The sequence below is a fragment of the Poeciliopsis prolifica genome, unplaced genomic scaffold (genome assembly GCF_027474105.1).
Source record: "Poeciliopsis prolifica strain line A6 unplaced genomic scaffold, Auburn_PproV2 SCAFFOLD006, whole genome shotgun sequence".
Taxonomy (NCBI): Eukaryota; Metazoa; Chordata; class Actinopteri; order Cyprinodontiformes; family Poeciliidae; genus Poeciliopsis; species Poeciliopsis prolifica.
In genome coordinates, this window is record NW_026562381.1 from 8,151,892 (window position 1) to 8,177,317 (window position 25,426).

The 25,426-nt window shown below is 39.8% G+C and overlaps 1 protein-coding gene and 2 long non-coding RNA genes across 5 annotated transcripts; all 3 read right to left on the reverse strand.

Moving 5' to 3' along the window:
- Positions 1-1,857: 1,857 nt before the first annotated feature.
- On the reverse strand, positions 1,858-5,735 carry LOC129360605 (uncharacterized). The gene is made up of 4 exons (XR_008606068.1): positions 5,619-5,735; positions 4,137-4,244; positions 3,953-4,051; positions 1,858-3,108 (listed from the first exon to the last, which is right to left on the reverse strand). It is a non-coding gene; the product is annotated as an uncharacterized LOC129360605 (long non-coding RNA).
- Positions 5,736-6,071: 336 nt separating this feature from the next.
- LOC129360830 (uncharacterized) lies at positions 6,072-12,739 on the reverse strand. Its single transcript, XR_008606097.1, has 3 exons — positions 12,659-12,739; positions 7,564-7,625; positions 6,072-6,148 (listed from the first exon to the last, which is right to left on the reverse strand). It is a non-coding gene; the product is annotated as an uncharacterized LOC129360830 (long non-coding RNA).
- Positions 12,740-13,904: 1,165 nt separating this feature from the next.
- LOC129360746 (pituitary homeobox 2) lies at positions 13,905-25,082 on the reverse strand. Of its 3 annotated transcripts, none has more exons than XM_055031137.1 (4): positions 24,761-25,082; positions 20,864-20,921; positions 16,292-16,491; positions 13,905-15,446 (listed from the first exon to the last, which is right to left on the reverse strand). In XM_055031137.1, the coding sequence occupies exons 2-4, from the start codon at positions 20,907-20,909 to the stop codon at positions 14,889-14,891; spliced, it is 804 nt and encodes a 267-aa protein (XP_054887112.1). In that variant the 5' UTR covers positions 20,910-20,921; positions 24,761-25,082; the 3' UTR covers positions 13,905-14,888. The 3 variants fall into 3 exon arrangements, with proteins under 3 accessions (XP_054887112.1, XP_054887111.1, XP_054887109.1); XM_055031136.1 differs by lacking the exon at positions 24,761-25,082 and adding an exon at positions 23,079-23,643; XM_055031134.1 differs by lacking the exons at positions 20,864-20,921; positions 24,761-25,082 and adding an exon at positions 16,858-17,492.
- Positions 25,083-25,426: the final 344 nt, after the last annotated feature.

Below are 25,426 nucleotides of genomic sequence, written 5' to 3' on the forward strand. Positions count from 1 at the left end.
CCTTCCAAACTAAATCTGTGTCACATTTTCTATATCACAGCATCAAGAGAGGACAGAGTTATCACATTACCCTCAGCCTGTCCAAGGTTTAAGTTCGGCTTAAACGTAGCTGATATTTTATTTTAACTACTTAAGTTTGTGGTAAAAATACATAGTTATAAAATTTTTTTTGTGTCAGGAAAATAAAGAGATTATTTGTTCCTTGCAGTATGAAATTAACTGTCTTTAGATGACACGCTTGGGATCATTCAGTGACATGTCAACAACCCTAATATTAAACCAGATGGTGCGGCCTGCTGCTCATGTGACCCTAAAGGGCTCATTAGTGACCTTAACAGCCCTATCAGTGTGAACCTTCTGACTACATTAGAATGTGATGCTTTCAACCTCTGCTCAGGTCCAGAGAAGCATTTATGATGAGAGATGAGAAATGCTGTTTTTAATTAGATTTTGTGGAACATTTTAAAAGTCTTTTGCTCCACCTTTGACAAACTATCCAGTTATTCTAATATGTTAGAATATCAAGCAGTTTCAAAATCAACCTTTTTCAGATGAGCTCATATTAGGAACAGAGGTGATGACTCACTACATTTTCTTATGTTTAATTTTCACTATGCATACAGCAAAGTGAAAAAGTTTTTTAATATTTTGAAGTTCTTTTTCTTAAGAGACATTCTTTCAAAGTGTTGTTGATCCATATTTTCTGTGGTTTTTGAAAGTCTGAACATCTTTGTTTTTTGTGTGTGACGTGTAGATTCTAAAATAGTTTGTGTTATGAAAGCATAAGTCTTTCTATGTTGGAAAAAGCAAAACAAAGTTGAGACATTCCTGTGAAAACTGTCAAATATTATGTAAAAAAATACATTTAACTTAAAAATTCAAAGTAAATCACAAAATGTTTATTATTAATATTATTACTATTATTAAGAATAGAGTTTTTATTATCAGCAAAATCAATTTTGTTGATTTTTGGTCATCTGCTAAATTATCCAACGTGACTGTTTGGCTTGATGGCAGTATGTTTATAAGCATACTGCCATCTAGTGGTAGATTGTAGGTTTTACTTTTCACCTCAAATACTTGATCTCGCCAAACAAATTGGATTCATAATGTATGGCTTACATTACAACCTGTTTATATCTTGTCTGAGTCTGACAAAAAGCCTCGGCAGTAAATCTATTCTGCAGTATATCCCAGTCCTCTGAGTGACATTGGCAATAAGATGGAAAATTGGTGATCTGATGTATGAGTGAGTGTGGTATATGTTTTCTTTTAACCAACAGGGCAGCAGGTGCAGTCACAGAGCTGGAGCGTGAAAAGTGGGAATCCGACCTATTGGTTTAGAGAGGATGGAAACACATTCCCCCTGACCTTTCCGCTTCATTACCTGCCATGATGCCTCATAAAGTCAGGAAAACACCAGGCTGGAACGTTCGTCCAGAAGAATCCTACACTTTCTTTCCTTTGTGAAATTCAGTCGAATTTCCTCCAGTTTTTGCAGAAAGAGATTCATATACTGACTTGATTATTCGTGTTTAACTTCAACTTAACGTGAGCCAAATCTGTGTACATTTTTAATTACTGAAAAATCTAATCAAATGTTATGATTTATTGTTTAGTTTGTAGTCAGTAAAGATAACCAACCTATTTCTGCATCATATGCATCAAGTTGAAAGAACTGCTGTGCTAATTTTCTTTACTGACCTCTAGTGGATATTTGAGACTAAACAATAATAAAATCTATGAAAATGTTTTGTTGAACTTATAAACTGCTTTAGAAATTCAGAAATCAGATTTTCAAAAATTAACAGTTGATAAAAGATTTTTTTATTTTAAACTGTCACAAACACGATTTTAAACAACAATCAGTTTGATATTATAAAATAAAATAAAACCAAACATAGCAATGTTTATGCAAGACTGGCTCAGTCTTCAGGCAGCCATGATTGTCTGGCCAAGATCAGAAATATCAGTCAGAAGCAAAAAAGCAAAATACAAGTTTTCATTTTAACTTATGTATTTTTTGTGGGCCTCTGCACGAGTCTTGCATTTTCTGTCAGCGATTCATAAGAAAAATAGGTTAACAATATATATGTTTTGAGATCATGAGTTTAAATCCTCATCATTCAGAATATCTTACTTGTTTTGGAAGATCTGGAAGCACAATATTCTTCCATGATGCATCTGAACAGCCATGATCTCAACAATATAATAAAACTTTATGGATGGTGTTTAAAAGCAGGTCAGAGGTCAACCAGTCTAAAAGATGATTTTCAGACGAGGTGAGAGATTAAATCTCCAGACAGAATTACATCAGAACCCCGTCGATGGGTAATTTCTCTGCAACTTATTGAAGAAGATTTATCTAAATAAAACCACGGATGTTACATGCTACATCACCAGTCCAGCTTCCCAGAAAATAATGATTTAAATATCTAGTTAAAAGCCTCAAACTGGTCAATTTAAATTTGCCCACAACATCCATGTGTGTATAAGCTTCTAATCGGAACTGTATTTAAATGCAACAGTGTTAAACCTCACAGTAGTGGCTCACATCTCATATCTGCAAGCATATGACATCAACAACAACAAACAGGACAAATCATGCCTCCGATTCACAACAGAGGATAAATCTGCACCAGCATAACAGGTCCTGTGGAGAATATAATTCTTGATATCGTCTATATGCAGTCACTACAGCCCTTCCTTCGTCTGTGTGCATGTTGGTGTTAGGAGTGGCCTCCGTTTCGGTAATGACAGCATGGCGGCTGCTCCAGCAGGGATTACCGTGCCATGTGCTTGGGCTCCCCACTGTGCGCCATAATGAAGCAGGGCTGTGCAGACTGGAGGCCCAGTCTGCAGGTTGTTCTTCCTTCACCAGAGTTTCACGGCTCTGAACGTGACTGCATCACTGGAGATTAAAGATGTCTGCCACACAGAAGGAAGGCAGAGTTTTCTGCTTGTTCTATTGACTTGACCATCCAGTTAAAGAGCAAATCACAAAACATCAGTTCAGAAAGTGAAGGTGTGCTGTGTGAAAGATATCTGCTTAACTGGTTGCACTCCAGCCTGAGGACCACACAGTGAAGTGTGGATCATGACTCCATCCTGAGGCAGAAATGACATCCATAAAGGCTACACTTACATGCACTGTTAAAAAAATGCATTTCAGATTTGATTGACAACATTTCTATTTGTTAAATGTCAGAATAATGAAAGAGAGAGAGCATTTTACAGGTCAGTGCATAGATGTGCCATGACATGAATAGCAACAAAACTGAAGTTAAAATGTTTTGACACAGATAAATGATCAGGAGTTCAGCATGAAATTTCAGTTATTACAGCTAGAAACTAATAATCAAGTCTAAAATCAGACCTGAACCTTCAGTCACACAAAGAGAATTACAAAATTGACCTATGACCTGGAGAACATCTCCAGCATTCAGACACATCTGAAACTTGCTGATGCTGTTTTACATTATAGACATCTGACGTTTATTTAGTGCTGTCACATCCGCCCATCAAATCAAAGCTCTTGTTTGTGTTTGAATCCCTCCCAGGTGACGTTTTGTGGTTGGAAATCTCCTGAGACCAACTTCACAAAGATAGTTCTGCTGGGTCATGCATTTCAGTTCATCCTCAAGCAATAATTCAGTGGATTATTGCACTTTGTGTTGCAGAAGTCTTTGAGGTAAACTGATCACTATTGCTGTGGTTTTAACCTGATCTACCTGAAGAGGATTTTGCAGACAAACAGTGAGTCAACAATGAGTTTTCTGTTGACACAGTTTGTGGTACTTTAGGCGCATAAACTATTTTTATCCTTTCCTTTGTTACAGTTGTAAAAACAGACCATTTCTCATCTCTGTGCAACAGTTTTACATCTTCTTAAAGGCTTAATGGAGCTACAACAAAATAAAACAGCTTTTGTGGGTGTGATATAATTTTTTACCTGAATATTTGAACAGAATGTTCTCTATTTTAGCTTTTAAGGCCAGAATGAGAATCTAGTGGCTCCTCTCCCCTCCAGGTCTGTGTGGATGTTCAGATCCTGCAAGATCAAGCAGAGAGAGCAGCTCTTAGAGAGATCAATACTCCGTAGTGGATTTCCTATATCAACCACACAGAAATCCTACCATCTGTGACATATAGGTTGAGCATATAAGTCACTGCTGGATGGGATCCAATCCAATAAGTCGCTCTCCACACCGTCTGTTCTTGTTGGGTTGGAAATGCTGGATGGGCTGACAGAAGTGCACGAGCAGAGACAGCAGGTAATGGCACCAGGTGGAGTGTTCACTTTTTTTCCACTTTTTCACAGCAGTTCAGATTTTTTTTTTCAAGTTTTTTAGCTCTTCATACCCATATTAATAATTTTGTTTTCCAAAATTTTTGCTCTAAAAGGTGCGCCAACAAACATACAGGAATGAATAATCAGGAAGTCGGAGTAGATCTGTCCACCTGGCCTTCAAATCTAGAAGGTTTCAGCATCATTTGGCTTCAGGTTTTATTTTCTTCAGGATTCAGACAAGACAGCTGCTGATTTAATCAAAACATGATTTGATAGTAATTTTTCTGCTTTGAATTAGTATAGAGAAGACAATATTTAACACAATATTAGACAAGATAAAATTACAAAAAATAAATATTTTTTTTATGACAGACACAAAACTTGTCTGGTATTTGCAAAACAGCCAATCCAGGAGCGCCATGCATTTTCCTGGCACTGATTGGTTGTAACCTCAAAAGTGGAGATAAGGTAGATTGTGGATGTTAGCTTCAGCTGTAGCACTCTGTCAACTTCTACTGTGCAGTCTAATATTGAGTTATATTTGGTGTTTGAACTATTAAATTAGAAGTTATAAACACTTTTAGAAGGTTGTTTCAAGTATTTGTGGATTGTCGCTTTTTGCAGGCGGTGTGGTTCTTAAACCTTTGCTAATACTGGGGATCTGCAAATCATAAACTGTTTGAGCTTTATAAAAATAGCATAAAAACTGAATTATTTTTACATACAGCACTTTTGCACAGTTTGTCACATTACATCCAAACATTTTAAGGGATTTAATTGACATTTTCATAAGGATTTTTAAGCTTTTGTATTCAGTCTTACTGAGTCAAAGCTATGTAAATACAAAACTTGTAATTGCAGGTGAAGTTGCATATAACTGTGGGAATGACTCCACCAACTTCACAGATCTAGAGACTGAAAATGTCTTTACTGTAAAGTTGCAGAAGATCAGTGAGTCAGAAGATCAAACCAGAGCTGACATGAAAATGAATGTTCAGATGCGTTTGAACTCATCTGAAAACACATCTGAACATTAATCTTCATCTCAGCTCTGGCGAGATGTTTATGTTTAGGAAAGTGATGAAACGATCAGAGCTCCGAGAAATACTCAAAGCTTGCAATGTTGTTGCAGACTATGACCTTTAAACTTCTCCACAACACTTTACCTGACCGACAAATAGATACAGGCCAAACTTTTCAGATTTTTCTTTGTAAAACATTTCCTTCCACTTCACAAATATTATCTGGAATTTTAGATCTTTCACTATGTTAATCATAAATTCTTTTTAAGCCCCTGGATGTTCTGTTTAATTTCAAATATTATTACCTTCACAAATACAGGCAACAACAACCAGGAAGTACTGAGGTCCAATAACAGGCAGAAACTTTTTAAGTAACTGTTCCTGAAAACAGAACAACAGAGCATGTTAAATGTTTTCACTATATGAATAAATTCATGGAATATCACAATACACACTTATCTTATGATAAAATGTGATACAAATGTGTGTACAAGTAAAAATAATACAAAAACACTGCACTGTTGGTGTTTCTCAGATCTCTGCAAAAAATAAAAAAAGCTTTTTGGGGGAAATAAACTTTGGTTACAAAAAAAGAAACAAAATGTCAGAGACAGAAAAAAAGATGTCCTAAAAGATAAAAGTAATAAAAAATAAATACGTTTTTTTGGGAAAGCTGGGACTGACAAACATCTGGATTCCATAAATACGGAAGCCAACAAATATTTTTATGAGATGTAAACAGTGACAACTTTCCTGCATGAGCCCTGCTGGCATGTTCATCTCCAACTGCGCTCACACCGCAGATCAGGACAGAGAGAAGGCGATGATTTCTCTTCTGAAAGAAGCAAAGTGTGTGTGGAGTCAGAGATGGATTTGAAATATGAAGCGATAAACTCTGCGATGATTGTAGGAATGACTGAGTGCAGCGCTGAGCAAATATTTGACCACACAGACACTGAGGAAATACATCAGGCACAACATTTATTATAGATTGTCAAATACTTTATTGCGGTGGCATGATTTTAATATTTAAAAACTCAGAGGTGTTCTGTTATGCATTCTCCCATAACTGGCTTCCATTTCCATATTAGGATATTTCAGAAAATTAATAACATTTCTCAATATTATTTAGAATATTTTCTGTTTCACAGAGCCAGTCTTTGAAAGCCACTGCAGCACCACTACAGATATTGAGTTTTAGAGGAAGTTTTACTTTTTAATTTCACTTTATTTTTAATTTTATGATCCAACAAGGTTTCATCAGTTTAAAAAATGTCATAAATGAAACAAATGTGATGGGAGATTGAAGTGAACTCATCTGAGCCGCTGGTTCCAACAGAACATGTGGCTCCATAACCAAATCTGGTTCTTAAAGTTCGTCTCAGTTGCTTTTAATAACAAATAATAACAAACTGATTTGTTTCTCTAAAAATAAAGACAATAAAAATACTTGTCTACAAACAGTTTGTGTAGATTTTTCACAATTTAAAGACATTAATGATACAGAAAGCATTTGCTTTTGTTGCAGCTGAGGTAAATATTTTTTATTTTAATTTTCCTCAAGTATAGAATAGACAACTCAAGAAAAATGTAAAAATATAAAGATACAGAATTATTAGAAATGTGTTAAAGCGTTTTCTACTGTAAACCTTCTAAGTGTATCGATTCTGCATTTGTTTTTATGAATTTCTGCAGTTTTATGGGACCGTCTGACCGTTGTCTCTGAACAGAGCAGATTACATTTCATCTGAGATCCAACTGCTGACGTTCAGGGTCTATTGCTGGGGCTTCAAAATAAAATTATTTAAAAACATCAACTAGTTATAAAATGCTTTCAGAAATGCTGCTTACGTCCAAGTTATTTCCTTGAAGTTATGAAAAATGTGGCAGCAATTACTGGTGCTGACGCTGCCAAAAGTGGGTTTAGTTACAGAGTTTGAAAACTGCCAGTGTAATTATTACATTGGTGCCTTGTGCAACTATGAAAATAATTACACACTGAGTAATGTACAGTGCAAAAGTATTCATACCTCAATGTTTTCCTCTTTTCCATCGCACTGCAACAACAGACTTCAATTTATTTGGTTCATGTTTTATGTGAGAGAGCAAACATGAAGCAACAAATAACTGTGAAGTGGAAAGAAGATGATAAACAGTTTCTAACATTTTTTTTATGAATATAAGTCTCCTGCAGTTTTAACAGAGTTTCTTCCAGGATTGTCCTGGACTTAGCTTTAAACTTCTCCAGACCTTTTTCTTGACCTGCTTCTGGCTTCCTGGGTCTTCATGATGCTGGTTGATCTCCAAAGAATCTGTAAGTTCAGAAATGCACAAGTGGACTCCATTTATAATCAGACAACTTAAGACCACACCCATTAATCGCACAAGGCATTACTCAGAGGTAACAGAGTAAAAAGGGCTGAGTTCAAATGAATGGCACACTTTTATTTCTAAAAAAGATTTGAACCATATTTGTTTTTCAATTCTTAATTATGCACTACTTTGGGTTCTATTGATTGAACTGAAGGTCTTTGGTGATTGTGAAGCTTCATAATGTTCAGAAGGTGTTAATACTTTCCCAACACTCTAAATCACAGCCCACCACATTTTCAGAAAGCTGCATTCTCCCGAGTTATGTTTATTTGATAATTAAAAGTAAAACTCAGCCAATTGAACTGCGTTAAATGTTCGCTCATATTCTGTCTTCTCATTTCAGAGTTTTAACACAGTTGCAAAGTTTGTCAAGCCCTGCTGGAACGTTGCTGACGAGTACATAAAGTCCCGTTGTGAAGCTAAACGGACTGACTGCAGTTCTGACTCACATGCAGCAGCAGGTAACTCGGGGCGTAGTGCCTTGCCCAGGGGCTCAGAGACAAGAGAAGGCTGGAATCAAACCTGAAACTTTCTGATTGTAACACAACTACAGTGACCTGAAATACCACAAAGAATCACAACCAAATACATTTAAGTAAAATTCTCAACATTCCACAAAGATTTGTGTGTGTGCCCACCTGTGTGGTATAAGCACAGAAAGGCCAGTAACCAAACAAGGATGAGAGAATAAAGAGACAAGAATTTACTCATGTGTCCATATTTCTGCAGAATCTGTCCCATCACCACACAACATGAAAGCACAGAGATTTCTCTTGGAAAACATTTCTGTTTGGACTCAGGAACTGAACTGAAGTTGGAATTAGGTGAATAAATTGTGACGTTGTGTTTTTTCTTTGCTTGGCTTCCCAGTAATATTGCTCATTTTATGCTCAGAGATGTGATGTTTGTACAGCTGGAACGTTGACTCGGTCTGTAAAGTGTGACATTAACTCTGCAGGCGTTCCTGCCTTTGTTCCTGCCATCATTTCAACTCCGGCGCAGAAATATGGCAGGTTTGTATATTTTGCATGACTGAACATGATCTTTACAGAGAGACTGAAGAAATGCAAGAGCGCAAATGTTCAGTGTTAGGTTGGATGTTTAAGGCTAAATCCAAAAGAAAAATTGAGGAACTTCTTGTACTTTGATTCTGTCATTCTGACTTTCTTTGTTCGTCCATTTTCTTTGCAACTAAAAAAAAATAAAAACAACTCAGATTCTGTTTCTCACAATTTCGCTCTGCCCTTTCTGACTCACCTTGGGTTGTGAAGATTGTTGGATGTGAAATGAAAGAAGCACTAAAGCAAACACAAGTGCTCAGGTGTAATTTTCTAGCTAAAGCTGGAGCCTGGGAAGCGGTCGTGCCGAGTTGCTCTTCAAACTCAGACTCTGGGTGGCTGACAGCCGCAAAACTGAGGTAAACGTCAATTAAGCTGTTACAGAAGATGGCAGGCCCAAAGAAAACAGAAAACAGTGCAGGAGGGGGGCAGCCTGTGTAAACTGCAGGTGTCTCAACACGATGCTGTGGATAAGGCTAAAATGTTAGCAGCTATGGACTTGTCGGGTTAACGTGACAAAGCATGAGAAAGACTTCAGAAACTGATTATTCCCATAGAAATCCTGTAGATCTTCCAGTTGTTTTCAGTTTCATCCAGTAAAAGCAGAAATGATCTGGGATGAGTTGTATACAGTTTGGAACATCACACAGGCTCACTGATAGACACTCTTTAAATTCCTGAAATACATGGACCAACCTGTGGTGGCTCATGTTACGAGCTCCACTGTTTTGTTGTTATAAACCACAAAACATATGTTAATAAGATGCAGAAATACTCAAACTATGTTTGACTTGTTTCTGCATTGCGGTTTTCATGCTTGTCTTAATCTAAAGTAATTCTAGTTCCAGGAAAAGCACTAATTATGCTCTTGTCTTTGTTTTTGGATAAGATGAAAAACTTCATTGTCTAGGTAGACATTTTCTTTCTGTCTCCCACCTCAAAATGAGACACATTCAAACATTCATCAACAGAAAAAGCTAAAGAATGATCTTTATATTCAGCCCTCAAATGAATCAGAGACCAACTTTAGCAGCACTGGCCTCCAGCAGAGCTCTGCCACACTCTGTGGGAACTTTCACAGTTAAGTTTAAAAAAAAGTCCAAAGCTAAAAGCTAAATCTTTTCTGCTACTTGTCTGAGCTGGAAGACATTTAAGCATTAAAACTTTTGTAAACAAAATGTTTTTTATTTATTTGTTGAAAGTGTCACTATGTCTTCACAGTATATTCTGAGTCAGATAATCTTAAAAAAAATTAAGTTTCTCTGCCTCCTGCCAGTAGTTATACTGCCATCTGCAGAAATACTTTGCTCTTTCAGAAACAACAAATCAGAACAAGAGGACAGTCTTACTGCTGTTAATCATGCTTGTGTAGGCCATGCAGCTTGCTTGCAGCTAGCCTACAGCTTGTTTCCCACCCCGTCCATGAAAGCACAAGTTAATTAGTATAGCTACCGATAACGACAGATAAGCAACTTTTCCTGTAATGTCAAGGTTTTTCTGTACCATTTGTACATTAAGCAGTGAACACATGAGGACGACTGACAGCACTAAGACCCTCCTTCTGGATCTGGTTGGTTGCTTCTGAGCTGGAGCAATGTATTTCTGCAGATGGCAGAAGGACCACTGGGAGGAGAAAAAGGAGCTGGGTTGTTTCATAGACTGTATCTGCATCCTGACAGCTTTAACAAATATGTAAATGTACATAATATATATTTATGAAAGTTACACTCTGCAGCTGTTTTCAGGCTGCAACATGCAATTCCTGAAAAGTGACACTGTGGACATAAAATCTTCCAGACCTTCTCTAAATGTGAAGCGGGCCTGATGGACATTTTGAGTTGAGCTTACTGAGTCGGGACAGTGATGTCTTTCTGATTAGCTTGTTAGCCTAACAGGACTCCGAGGATTTCTTCACTTTTCTACAGACTCATGTTGATCTGACGACAACAGCTGAGGGAAATTTTACAGATGATTTCTCAGCTGAAATTTTCCAAACTATCCCTTTAATTCAGACTCCTCTTTATTGGAACTTGAATATTGTCTTTTGACCAGATGGCAGCAGAGCTTCTGATTTTTGATTCAGTTGTAAAAATAGCAGGTGATATTCACCCTTAAAAATCAGCCGTATCGTCTAAATTGTCAAGACCCTCATGATGGAGCCTTTTTTTCTCCCTTCAAGCTCCATGAGAGCTGCTCCGCTGATCTTTTCAGCATGCTCTCAATGTGCAGAAATTGATTTGGAGAGAAAACAACTCAGATCTGTGTGTGTGTGTTTTGTTTTCATCCCTCTTTAATAGAACTTCAGAGAGCAGGAAGTGTGTGCGTCATGAAATCCGTCCTGGTTATCTGCTTTCACACGCTCTAGTCTGCCGCCTGCCCTCCAACTGCTCCCAGCCTCCACAGCCAGAGGAGCTCCAACACGGCTGCACGAATGGCACATGTATACTGAACAAACACGCAGCAGACACCGGCGCTGAGCAGCGCCTGAACTCCCCACAGCACAACTACTCCCAGCAAAACTCACTAAAATAAAACACTTTCACCCGGTTTTAGATCGACGCTTTTATGAAAAAAAAAAAAAAAAACATTTCTAGTTTTAATTTTGAGCAAAGTAAACAGACACAAATGTTGCAATAAATTGAGGCATCTTCTGATTTATTTTGAAAGATTGCCAGAGAAGCTTTTTTCCTGTTAGTTCAGATGGGTTGTCATGAATCTTGTGGAAAACCTCTCTTCAGGCCTTAGGTGAGGGTGAGAATGTGTGAGGTCACATCATGTGACCTTTAGCTGAAGCTGCTGGGCCACCATTGGTTAAGAGCCAAACACTCCACTTCCCCCAGACACAGGAGTCCTCTCTGCTGCAGAGCTCAGGCTTGTTGGCCCAACTCTTGCCAAAGTGTCTCACTTGCAAACTACACCTGCATACCAACATGTGTGCAAACATACGTATGAAACAGGCTGGCGTGTCTCCCATCCTCTCTCACCTACAGACAGCACTGACCTCACCCAGCTGAGTGTTTCTGTCCCTTTGGAGTCCTGCTGTGATTTAATTTGGCTCTGTTGCTTCATTGCCTCCTTCAAATAATAAACTATTGATCTGAGCCACCCTGCCTGCTCTGAAACATCCGGAATCTGTGTTCATTATCTTAACCCATATCCCTCCAACTCCCACATTTCCTGCTTGCTGCAGCAACACAGAGTTACTAAACAGCAAAAGAACGGATGTCATGCAAAAAGGAGAAAAATTTTCATATTAATTTGTAAAAACAATTCTAAGTCAAATTTTCTACATCCATTGTTCACCCAAACTGGTTTCCTAGCATTAAATATAATCAAAGTATTTATTAAAACCACAAATCTTCTGTGAAGAGAGCTGTCATCACCAAACAGCTTCATATTTAATCTGCGTGAATCTTTAGCGGCTGTGATTATTTTTGCTGGGTTTTTGCATTTGTTGTCTTTTTAATTTAAATTCTGCTGAAGCAGCGAGTTTCTCTTCTAAAATCATAGTGGAACAAATTCCCCTCCGTGATGAACTGCGGGTTGTGGGTAAAATGAAGCAGGCGATGTGTGGATTTCTTTGGCGATGGGACTGAAAATACCATCTTTATTCACGCATTTTATCATTACAAATTTTACACGTGATGCAATAATTATAAAACAACATTATGAATCCATTAAGAAAGTGTTTTTTTACGCATAATTTAGGATAATTATTTCAAATAAATATAACCAGTTTGTAAAGCCGTAAATTTAATGTAATTTTATTTTTGCTTAATCAAAAACGGTGTTACATTTCCTGAAGTAAAATTATTAAATGTATTTTCAAAAAGTGAAGACCTAACTTCCATGCAATAATTACATTTCAAAGACACCTATTTTTTGTTTTAAATTAAATATAAGTTGATGCTTACCTTGGAGCAGAAGTGGGAGCCACAGAAGCGTGCAGTCCTGATCAGCGCGTCACCAAATGAACGATTTCCCACTGATTCCTCTTCAGGTCTCATGTTGATTGTGTCGATGTGTATTCAGACTGCAGACTTGTGTATTCGCCCGGGTTTATCCCTCCACCCCGCCTGTACAGGATGATTATTTCTGCGACTTACCAACTCCATCCAAAGGTGACACTTGTGGAAAATCTTAAAGGGTTTGCAGCTGCGCACGGCATATATGGAAACGGGTGAACGCTTCGCTGGTGTTTGTTATTTGGCACTTTTGTAAAAACAACACTCCGGACTTACTGAGATTTATTTCTGCTCATAATAAAGCCCCATGAGAGGCGACCTCAGGCGAATCTCACAGTGGATCTCCGGATCGGGCCAATAGACCACCTTTGTGCTAAAAACTGGGGAAGGCTGCACTTTTACATCCCATATCTGCATTATGGCGGAATATAAAAGAAATAAAATATAAATATAGCATTTTGATGCATGCATGTTGCACATATTTTCTTTCTTTTGCCGAAAGTGGGGCGTGTTTCCTCCGTGATTTCTTCCATGAACTCTTCCCCCGCTTCCTCCTGCACGCATCCCCGGCCTTCATACCTCTGCAGCTCTGCATGTTTGCTCAAGCTTCATACTCATAGTTTGTTTGGCTTTGTCACGTTTGTGCACATTTAAAGCATAAAAAATCAGCAGCAGCAATGAAAACAATAAAAGGGCAAACAGATGACTAAGGCTGGTTGCGTGTCTACAAAGAAGAACTTGTTGGAAACAAAACAAAGCAACTTTTAAGGTATGTACATAAGAGTCCAACAAAGCAGGGTTGACTTGATGCATGGCTGCGTTTGAATCGCCTTATTTCTTTTTAAACTTTATTCTAAGGTTTCATTGACTCTAAAAAATCCACTTGAGTGAAGGGAACTTAATGGATTGCTGTCTTTGTTGTGCGCGCCGCCGCGCAGCTTTTTGTTGATTCCCGTGTTATTTCAAGCCCCAGCGAGCAGCCGCGGCTCTTGGCTGGAGCAGGCAGGCAGACAGACACGCATTCTGGGGCTAATCTGCAGGAGCATCCCGGTGCTATGTGTATTGGAGCGGCCCATTGTTTTCCTCTATAGATTAGCCGCACAAGCGCCTCAGACAATCGAAAGATTATAGACAGACTGTCACTACTTTGCACAGACGTCTTGCACAAAGATTCAATAAAAGTCGCCCAGCAGAATGTTTTTGGAACAATATATTTACTTCCATTAAATAAAACACAATATTTCGGGAATTGATGGGGAAAAAAACAACATAATTCCGTACCAAATAGTATACACAGAGCAAAAAACCAAATCATTTGTCGCAGGAACATTTTTGGATGCTTATTTTTTTTTAATCCAGAATTGCTATTCTAAATCGATATTCACACAGACATTAATAATAAATTTATAATATGTTCGAAACACAACTGGTGCGTCTTTAGTATGTACATTCCCTTTTTGTTTGCAAGCAAAACATGATTCCTTTTTTTATTAGGATTTGTATTTTTTTTTATCCACATGCGTCGATAAGTTGGAACCTGGAGAGGAGCCGCAGGTTGGAGCGCAGCCGCTTCAACAAACAGGAGATGATCATTCAAATATATTTACACCAACATTTCTGTCAACAGTTAACGTCCAGAATCCATCAAGGAGAAAAGCCCTCATGACGAGCTGTGAAAAGTGAAACAGGCCTTTATTCAGATTTTTTTTTTTAACTCAGTGAATGAGGCCATCGCTCATCGGAGAGGAAGAAACTTAAAAAACTCCCGGTTCGGTTTGACTCCGAGGAGGAGCTGAGTGTGTTTCAGTGGTTCAGTCTTCTAGTGCCCTTGTTTTGAAAAAGAAAAAAAAAAGAGAGAAAAGTAGCTGTAGTAGTCTCTTGTTTCTGTGGACGGCTGCTATTAATTATCCGCACACTGCAAAAAATAACCACCGTCACAAAAATAACCCTCTAAATTAGATTCCCTGCGTGAAAATGAACGAAAGTCAATAAGAGCGAATTGAGTCACATCTTTCCTATTATTTGATGGAAAAGTTGAGTCTTGGGGTGGATGGTTACCAGGCGAGCAGTAAATTCCCTTTAACACTTCAAACAGTTCAAAATGATCTTTTGTGGGTTAAAAATGCTTTGTCCTCTAACATGTCAGCTCGGTGGCGATTTTTTGCAGTGCAGGTAGCAATTAGACCGGCCTGTCCACCGCGTACTGGCAAGCGCTCAGATTGGTGGCTGGATTCTGAACCCCCGCGTATCCAAAACTCGAGTGCTGCTTGGCTTTCAGTCTCAGGCTGGCCAGGCTGGAGTTACAAGTGTCTCTGTACACGTAGGGCGGGGTCGGCGGCGCGTAGGGACACGCCGGCGTGGGCACCCCAGAGTTGAGGGAAGGATTACTGAGGTTGTTCAAGTTATTGAGGCTGTTCAGGCTGGATCCCGGCACGCCGGTCACCGCGGATGGCACCATGCTGGAAGTCATGGACGAGATGGAGTTGGGCGGCGAGAACATGGTCTGCGAGGATAAAGGGTTGACGTTCATGGAGTTGAAGAAGGGGAAGCTTTTGGTGGATAAGGAGGCGGACGTGAGGCCCTTGGCGGCCCAGTTGTTGTACGTGTAGCTGGGATACATGTCGTCGTACGGCTGCATGAGTCCATTGAACTGCGGGCCGAAGCCGTTCTTACACAGCTCGGCTTGCTGGTTCCTCTCCCGTTTCCTCCACTTGGCTCGTCTGTTCTTGAACCAAACCTAGAGCACAAAAATAACAAATATAAGAGATAACAAACACTTTTTTATTTTTATTTTTGTCATTCGTGCATTTTTTTATATTGGGTTCTAATTTTTCTCCCTAAATGTACAGAATTAAAATAAAATCCCTTCATTCCTATTTGCGCAGAGCTCCAGTTTTACAGCCGCCTCTATCTGCGCGGAATACACACTGCAGTCTCAGTGGAGCATCTTAGCGTGGAGTGGATGTGTATTCCCCCGCATGCTTCCACAAACACTCTGACCTTAATCACACAACGACAGGGCGACAATCGCAAAATACAAGCTTTGCACCTCTTTTACACGGAGAGAAGAACACAAGTGGCATGTCAATGGCCTCGACTGTTAACAGCGTCATCACTGCCTAATTACACCTAATAGGCAAATAATACATTGAGTAATTTATCATTATTTTTAAAATAATTAAACGATAAGGATAATTTCCAGGTTATTTGTTGTGGGGTGAATCTTTGCGCGTTGCGTTATAATTGATCAAGTTTATTGAAATGAACTTAAATTAAATGTGTTTTTATCCTGCAATATTTCAAAATTAATTTCCCTTTAATTATATTATGAGTACCATTTTTATTTGTCATATTGTTCTACATTTGAGCAATCCATAAAGTTTTCTTTACGCGCGTAATTGTGCCAAAATGCCGCATAATTAAAAAACTATAAATTGTATTCATGTTCAGAGGGAATGAGAAGTGCTGCGCTTGGTGTGTGTGTGTGTGTGTGTGTGTGTGTGTGTGTGTGTGTGTGTGTGTGTGTGTGTGTGTGTGTGTGTGTGTGTGTGTGTGTGTGTGTGTGTGTGTGTGTTAACGCACCCTGACTCTGGCCTCTGTGAGGTTGGTCCACACGGCTATCTCCTCCCTGGTGCTCATGTCCGGGTAGCGGTTCCTCTGGAAGGTGGCCTCCAGCTCCTGCAGCTGCTGGCTGGTGAAGTGAGTCCTCTGCCGCCGCTGCCTCTTCTTCTTGGACGGGTCGTCCGAGGAATCGTCGTTTTTATTTTGTATTTTTTCTTTTTCTGTAAAAAGAAAACCGGGTTTTTAGATTGATGTTTGGCTGTTTGAATTTAAAACAGAATAAAACCCAGAGTTTTTAAATCCTTCTGAATAAGTTTTTATTGATTTTAAAAATATACTTTTTCCTTTTAAATTGCATTCTATTTTTTATAATAATGCTGAAAATACAAGAAACTATTTAAACTGTTTAAAAACAAACAACACAGAAAACAATAATTCACCGTCAAACCAGAAACAAACGAGCTGCTTTCAAACTGACAGCTCCGGTGTTTATGAATATAAATTTCCCTTCATGGTGACTGATAGCAGCTATTGTTTCATAACCAGATGATCTCTGGGCTCCGGGTGAAACCCCGGCCGGTTCTTACCCACAGACTCCGGGCTCGATGTGTCCGACACAGTGTGCACCTCTAACCGGTGCTTAGAGTCCACGGAGCGCTGCAGCGGCTGCAGGCTGGACGCCATCGCCAGAGCCGTGTGGTGCGTGGAGGCGAGTTTATTCCCTGTGAGGTGGTGGTCTATATTTAATGGATCCCTCATAGAGCTCATCGGTGAAAGATCTCACGAGCTTCTAGCACAGGAAGGCTGAGCGGAAAGTCCGACTCCGGAATGTGTTCAGCTGTCCAAAAAGCGCACAGCAGCACAGTTCCTCTTGCTGAGATGAAGCCCTCGTTCTGTTTAAACTGGAGAACGCTTTAAAACAGGCCATTGAGTTTTATCACAGCATCGGTGAAAACTGCGGCTACCTTGGCTGACTATCAGAGTGACAAGGACAGGTAGGTGATATTAGATCCAGAGGCTTACACACACTCCAGCGCTCTCTGCTCATTTCAGCTGTTGCCTGTGCTCTGCCCATCCAACTGCGCCTCTCTCCACACCTCCACGTCACCGCTTTGCCTCCGCCCCAATTCTCTCTGACAGGCGCGTCCATGCGGATGTGCCCAACCAACCGGAGCTCACAGAAACGAGATATGTCTGCCAGTGTATTTATGCCGGGGCTGGCGCTTATTTTTCCTCTTCCAAATAAAAGCATGTAAAGTCAGATGAGACGCACGGTGTACCGAGCTGCGCCCCGAGCCGCCGCCGCGCAGCAGCCCAAGACCAAATAAAAATGAAAATAACACAGTTTGGCCTCATTTTATGAGACGGGTCCAGTGGCCCGGTAAAGAGATGGAGTGCCGCGGATACCCAGGCTGAGCCGCGCTCTCTCCGGCTCTGTCGCTGCAGTTTGCTCAGCGGATAAAGCGGCTTTTATTGAAAGGCGCAAAGAAAATAGATGCGCACTGAATATCAAAGACAAACACCTTCTGCACCAGAGGTCCCGTGAAAGGACAAATAAATGTTAACTTCAAAAGAAGTGCTGTGGTGGCGCCAGCACGCTCCAAAACTATCTGCACGCACTTGTCAACTGACGCTAACTGCCAGACACGCATGCTATGTGAAAAAAGCGCACACGTGCCGCATGTGTGTTCGCACAGGAGCGCAGAATGGAGGCGCCGAAGGAAAGAGTCAAACGACTCCATCCAAAGGCTAATTTACACCAAGCACTTCAGATTGTAAACATTCAGATCATAATTTTTATTATAGAATTCTGATGCGTTGAAGTAAAACGTCCCCACAGCATAATACTCCCACCACCGTGTAACCGGCTGCTCCACAGTCAGATTCAGGTGAACAGATACACCAGGGAACAACCTTTGTGAAAAAAAAAAAATTATTTTTCTAATGAGTTTTTGACTTCAAGTCTTCCTCAGTACAACATGATCATCTATTAAAATCTAATTCCCATTTAGATGAAATAGAGATTTAACCTAATTTGACTTCCATTGGACAAGTGTGAACAAAACTTCTGAAATCTTCTGAACTTTTATAGATTTGAGTTCAAAATGACTTCACACTGCAGAATCATTTATTTATCCTTTCGCTGTTTTTCTTCTAAGCAGTCTGACTCTCATCAACTATTTTAAAGTATATTTAGGTGAAGTCACAGAGTTTTGCTGATTGGGACGCAGAAGACGTGCCGTGTCCCATTCTGGGACAGGTTTGTGTTGGAGGTAAGCTTGTGTCCATCGAGAACTAAAGTAGTGATAGAGTTAATATTCAAGTTAAACTGGTTGACAGGCTGAGCTTCACTGTGAGGAGAAACATGAGACATTTTAACTGACGCTGTCAGGGAAAAACCTTGCAGAAGAAATCTAAAACTTATTTTTATGGATGAATCACAAACCAGGAGGACAAACTAGATGAGTAATAATTACAATAGGATGATTTAACTGAGTGGCTCTGAGCAGCTAAAACAAAAATTATTTCTGTCCAAAAACTTTGACAAAAATCTACCAAAGAAACCAATTTAATTTGTTGATTTCATCCAGTGTGGATTTTCGGTCAAAGGCAATAAAAGCAGATCAGTCCTCAACAAACTGAGTCCAAGACACAAAAAGCCTGACCTCACTATCCGATTCACGACATGCAAAGGAGCCACACACGAGCTGTCAAATCCTCTTGACCCCCTCAATGTTGGGTTTTCTCAGATTCATTAAATGAAGCTCGGCGGAGGCGCGCGGGCCTCCAGCGGCCGCGGACCTCCGTTGGTGAGGACGGAGCGCTTAAACCGGATCTGTCCTCACTTTGCTGCTGGGTCCTGCGGTCTGCTCCGCCTGGGACATTTTGCTTCCTTCTCATCTAATTTTCATCTCATTTATTTAATGAACGTGACGCAAAAAAGAAAAAAGGAACAAATGAGTGAGAAAACCAGGGACAGAGATGTGAGGAAGCAGATCGAGGAAGAGCAAATCGGGTTAAAATGCACATGCATAACCATCATCATCATCATCATCATCATCATCATCATCATCATCATCATCATCATCATCATCTTTAGAAACTAAAACAGGAGCCCTTCATCTCCCACGTGGCCAAGTGGACGCGCTTTCATGCAGCACATTTGGACTTGGCGCAGTAATCCTATGAAAGCCCTCCCCACATATATATAAATACCAGCAGACCACCGACACGCACAGAAACACACATCAGTCACCACTTCTGCAGGCCGATTACATGACAAATCAACTGGAGCGGAACCATTTAGCTGCGTTTGTTATGTGAAAAACAAGAAATGACCAAGATTTTCACAAAACAACAACAACAACAACAACAACAACAACAACAATAATAATAATAATAATAATAATAATAATAATAATAATAATAATAATAATAATAATGTGATGCCAGTTTTTCCTCCTCCAGCCATATTTGAATACTAAACTTGAAGTGGATTATCGGTTTCCTCTTCATTTCTACAATCTGAATGCTTCATCTCTCTTCTGCGGATTACTGCTTGCAACAGGCCTCCGCCATTGAGGGCCATTAATTAGCAATTCAGTCAATATAGCGGGAAACGACAAGGCTTTTTACATAGGATTAAGAAGACATCAGATTCCACCATTAGCGTATTCCTGCTCACGAATGGGCTTTCATTATACATTTAGTTTTCCCAGGAGCCAATCCACCGAGCGCTGCATACATTACAGGGCGGCACGCATGACGCCCGCGTCCCTGATCCGCAGCTCCTGCTCCCAGTTTCTGCGTCTGTTAATCATATTATTCTAATATGCGGTGGTTTGGATGAAGGGATGAATCCCGCAGCCGCATCGCTGTTTCCGAGTTAAACAATCAAAGTTACAGTTTGTCCGTTTGCAGCTCAATGTGATTTTAGATTCGCATTAAAGAGCAATGAAATACTATTTCACTGAAAGAAATATTTTTTAAATCAATTAATTCACTGAATACATTGAAAAGTTGACGTGACAAAATTAGTTTTACAATTTTGCGTTCAAAATAAATAAAAAAATGAAATAAACAATAGGCTGAAAATGAATTTGGCTGAATTATTTATTATTTACCAGACGTCATGAACCCAGTCTGCTGTAAAACTGGAGAATTCATCTGACCAGCAGGTGGCGCACTAAGACAAAGAACAGTGACCCTCAGAGAGGCCAATATGTCTTCCCATTTTCTGATCAGACTGATAAATTTGACAGAGAAAATATGTCCCTGCATTATTTTTCATTTTCTCAGAAAAAAAATAGACCGACGTCACGTTGACGTAATTAGAAATTAGGAATTTGTTTCTCTATCATAAGAATGAATCGATTTAATGACTAATTTTTCTTCTTTTTAATTTATTTATTATTATTATTATTATTATTATTATTATTATTATTATTATTATTATTATTATTATTATTATTATAACAACCGGTATATTTGAATGTGATTTTTAACGAGTTTAATTAATCGAGGATGGTAATATTAAATGTCTGAATGGATTTTTTTCTCGCTGTTTTTATGAATAAACTTGAGGAGACTCACCTATTTGTGCGCAGGTGGTGGCCAGTTTGCGGCAGTGGGACTCCATTGTGGCGCTGTTCTGCAATTTAGATAAACACAAAAGATTCATTTAGTTTGATGACAAATCTTAAAGGACAAATTTTAAAATCAGTTTCCCATAATAACAGTGACGTCTTTAGATAAAACTCTGAAACTCTTCAAATTTATCAAAATAAAAAATAAAAACAAAAAAGAAAAAATTTACATCAAAAAATGATCAAGCTTGAAATATTAGGGAATACAGACATGGCACCTTCATATGCATAACCATCATAAGAGGTTAAATGAATAACATTTGATGGCTGTTTATTTCTAATGAGTTTTTTTCTGGTTCAATTTTCTTATCGAACTTTTTTTGAAGCGTGTCGGAAATGACAGCTGCATTAAAACAATAATTGTGACGCTCTTCTCTCTTGCTGTCGACATATTTCCGATTGTTTTACTGCATTGTCTGATTTCTGTGGCGTGGGTAAAACGCGTCGTGTTTTGCCTGAGCCTCCACGCGTGTTTTGCTGCTGTCTGCAGCAGTTGGAAGTGGAGTGATTCCGTGGTAAAATCACGGGATTAGAGTCTGATTGAGATGTCTGTCGGTGGGATATTACAAAATTCATTATCGCAACCCCTCATACTACCTCGATATGAAGTTACACAGATGGGTTTTTATTAGTCCAGGCTCACACTGTTTGCTTATGATAATTCGAGGCGGGAGGAAATTTGCATGCAGTCATGCTGTTAACCATTCTCCTCACTTCTCCTCCTCACCTGCTCTACATCTTCGCTGCGTTTTTTTATACTCCCTGTTTTTCATTCAGAGGATGCAGATATTGGAGGTTAAGTCTTACACGGTGTGGAGCTGCGCGACAGTTCTCCAGAAGCCCTTTTCTATTTTTCAGCAGCAAAATGAAGGAGTGGGGGGCCAGGCTGGAAGGTGGGAGGTTATTGCATGATGCTCCGCGTTATCTAAGCAGAGCTTTAATGAGAGCTCCTCATGCAGCCTGGGCTTTTCTGCGGCCTCTCCAGGCAAACCTGCTTTGATTTTATTTAGAAAACTGAGATCTGAATACAGCAAAAATCACATCAATTCTCCCACAAATAACCTGCTTTATAAAATATTATTTTAAAAATGTGCATTTTATTTTCCCAGAAAGAAATAACCCTACGCAAAATAAACACAATTCAAATTAAATTAATTGTAATAGATTTTAAATACAAAGAAAAGTGAAAAGAAAAGTGAAGAAAATTAATTTCTTAATAAAAAATGAATACCAATGCACTAAATAATAATAATAATAATAATAATAATAAATAAATAATAATAATAATAATAATAATAATAATAATAATAATAATAATAATAATCATCATCATAATAATAAAATTTAAATTAATTTAAAGTGTAATATCGCCTTATCCGCTACAGGCCGTTCTTTTTAATATCCATTTGGGATAAAGTGCCCTGTGGGAGCAGTTTAAAGTTTAAAGATAGCTGCATCAGCATCGCCATCACCACTTTACTTATTTTCATCCGTTCATCCATTCATTCTCACTCCGTGGAGCCCGTTTGCTCTCAGCACCAGCAGTTGATGTGAATCAGTGAGTCTCATGGCATCGGGCCCAGTGCAGACAGAAAGCTGGCATCGCCCCACGGAGGCTTTACTCGTGAAATTAGCACAGCGTGAGCGCGAGGCTGCAGCCATCACCGGCAGGATGAGCCGCTAACCTCCATCATATGGTCCTGCATTAATTAAAGACGCGGGACTATCAGCGTCATCGCGTTTTTTTCTATTATTTTATTCTCTTAAGGAACAAAAGTGATGAATTTCCTACATCACCTGAATATGTCTTAGTAAATCACAACAAGCGGAATTTTACCTATCGATGTGTTTAGACTCCAAATAAAGATTGAATTATTCTCAATGTTCGCTGTTTGCCTTCTTTTGCTAGTTTTTGCGCATAAATAGGATCGCGCTGCGTGTTCCAGTTCTCCATCACCGCTATAATAACATCTGATGATCATCCGCAGACCTGTGCGCCAAACCTGCCCTCACATCCCCGGTTCTGCTCCTCCAGTCACGGCTTTGAAATAAACATCAGAAGACGCACAAAGTGGAACAAATTCCCTCACTCGCATTAGCTCACATTTCGCTTCTCGTGTTTTCTTTTTTTCTTTTTGCGCTCCAGCTCCCCCAGTACTCACCAGCTGCGGACACCGGACGGGACCGGGATCGTTTCAGTCTCCAAGCCTTCGGCTTTCTCTTTCTTTCTTTCTTTTTCTTTTTTTTTGTAAAGTGAGGAATGAATCCCACCGTCCTCAGAAGCCGCGCTCACGACTCAAACTCAGACAACCTCGAGCTCCAGCGGCGGTGAACTTTGTGTCCGTAAACGTGAGCGTCGCATGGAGGAGCTCCACACGCCGCGCGTATCCAAAAAAAGAGACGCGGCGCTGCCTTTAGGTTTGTTTCATTTATGCGCATAAATAAGTGTCTGTTTACGGCGCGCGGAGAAAGTGCGAAGGAGGCGCTTTCATCCGAGTCTCCCCTTGGCTCGTCCTCTTCTGTCTTCCTCAACTTTTTTTCCTGCCTTGAAAGACGCTCCAGGAGTGGCGCAATTTTTCCAGCTTTTGAGCTAAGAGGGGAACTGGTGTGTTTGTGTGCATGTGTGTGCGCGCTCACAGAGGGGTGTGTATGTTTGCGTTGAGCACAGGGCAGCTCTCAACTTTCACCAACAATCCCAAAATTCTGATGCGTCTTTTCAGGAAGCAAGCGGTGATGAAAAGGACTTTTTATCTAAACATTACGGGCGTGAATAACTTTTAATAACTCAATTCCTTATTGTCAAAAGGCACATATTTATAACTTTGGTAAATTATGCGCAAAATAAACAAGACGCGACCACAGCAATTCGGATAATAATTACATATTTTCTCATTTCTGTAACCATTCAGCCTCAATTAAAGACTGTTTGCTAAGACACAAAAAATCCTTCATAGCTAATTTAATACACCCACAAAACCTAACATTTCAAATAAAAGCTGAGTCGCTTTTATAAAGATGCAGTGGCCTCCTCTTGCGCCAGACAGAGCGCTATCGTGTTGCGGATTTATGTGCGGACGGAGTGAACAGCTGGCTCGGATGCAAATGTTCTTTATGGATCCGTTTCGTTTGATGCAGACTGCGTGCGTGTTCCACCCGCTTCTGAAGCGAGGCGAGCAGACCGGACACAGGCCTGCGTTAGTCCCCCCGCACCGCACCGCGCCGCACCGCGCCGCGCCGCACCGCCCCCTCCACCAGTCCGCCATCCCGGCACATAATCCGTCTTTTACATTTTTAGTCATACTCCCATTAAGCCAGTAATTAATGCGCTCATCCACACGGGAATTTCCACGCAAAAGGGGAACACTGAAGCAAAACCTGCGCGTCGGTTCTTCCTCAACAAAAAAGAAAAAAGAGAAGAAAAATATAGATAGGCATAATTAAACTCAAGTGATTGGAAATATAATTAATAATTTTTTTTTGGAATAAAAATAATTAATTGTAGAAATAAGTACAGAAAAAAAAATAAAAAAAACTACTTGCGTTAATTAAATGGACTCATAAAAGATCCAGTCGGGATTGTTTTAAATAGTCATCTGAGCCTGACCTGCAGTGTGATGGAAGGACAAATTCATGTCAAACATTTTATGTCAAACATCCCGGTTTGTCAGGATTTCATCAATTTCTCAAGGAAAGCCTCCCAAACACGCGCAAATGAGAGAAAATGCAAATAAAAGAAGAAAGCATGAGCCCTGCATCACATCACGCCCCGCCTGCAAGTACAGAAGAAAGGGGGAGCGCAGCGTCTGGAGAGGCTTGATGCTGCGGCCGCATATGCTTCTCTTACCTTCTGACACAAAGAGAGGAAGAAAAAAGTGAGTGAACAGCCTCCTCTTTCTCACGCAGAAAGATGCAGAGGAATGCCTGAAGTTCAGACAAGACTGGCGGGTATGAAATCTTTCGCCTCGGGGGCAAACCGGCGGCTTCTTTTCATTTCAAGCGCTTATCGATTTGCCGTTGTCATCTTTGGCGACGCAGAAGGACACTTGAAAGAATTTCTGATGGGGCTGTGATGTGAGAAGCAGGGTGACCTGCTCCGCTGGTGCTCTCTCCTGATTCTTAACGAGCACATCAGCCCGTCTGTGTCAGCGCAGTTTGGACACTTCAACTTTTCCCTCCTCCTGCATGCGCTGGAGAGGATTTCAAAACACTCTCTGCAGCTTTTTATGTATATCAGCACGGCATGCGAGCCTGCACTTCAGGGAGGAGAGATGATACACTACCCAGGCAGTCAGCCGATCATCTGGGCTCCTTTAAAGACAGGAACTTCTCTCTTTGAATTCACAAAACTTGGTTCTATTTCTTACATGCGAAAAATTCAAATTGTTATTCCATTTGTGCATATTTGCTGTGTAGACCTTGCAAATGCATCTAAACAGCAAACGTAAAACATTTTATTTAAAAATGTAAAAGCTTGTCTGCATTGATGGCTCTGGTGTCTCAGCCTATAGAT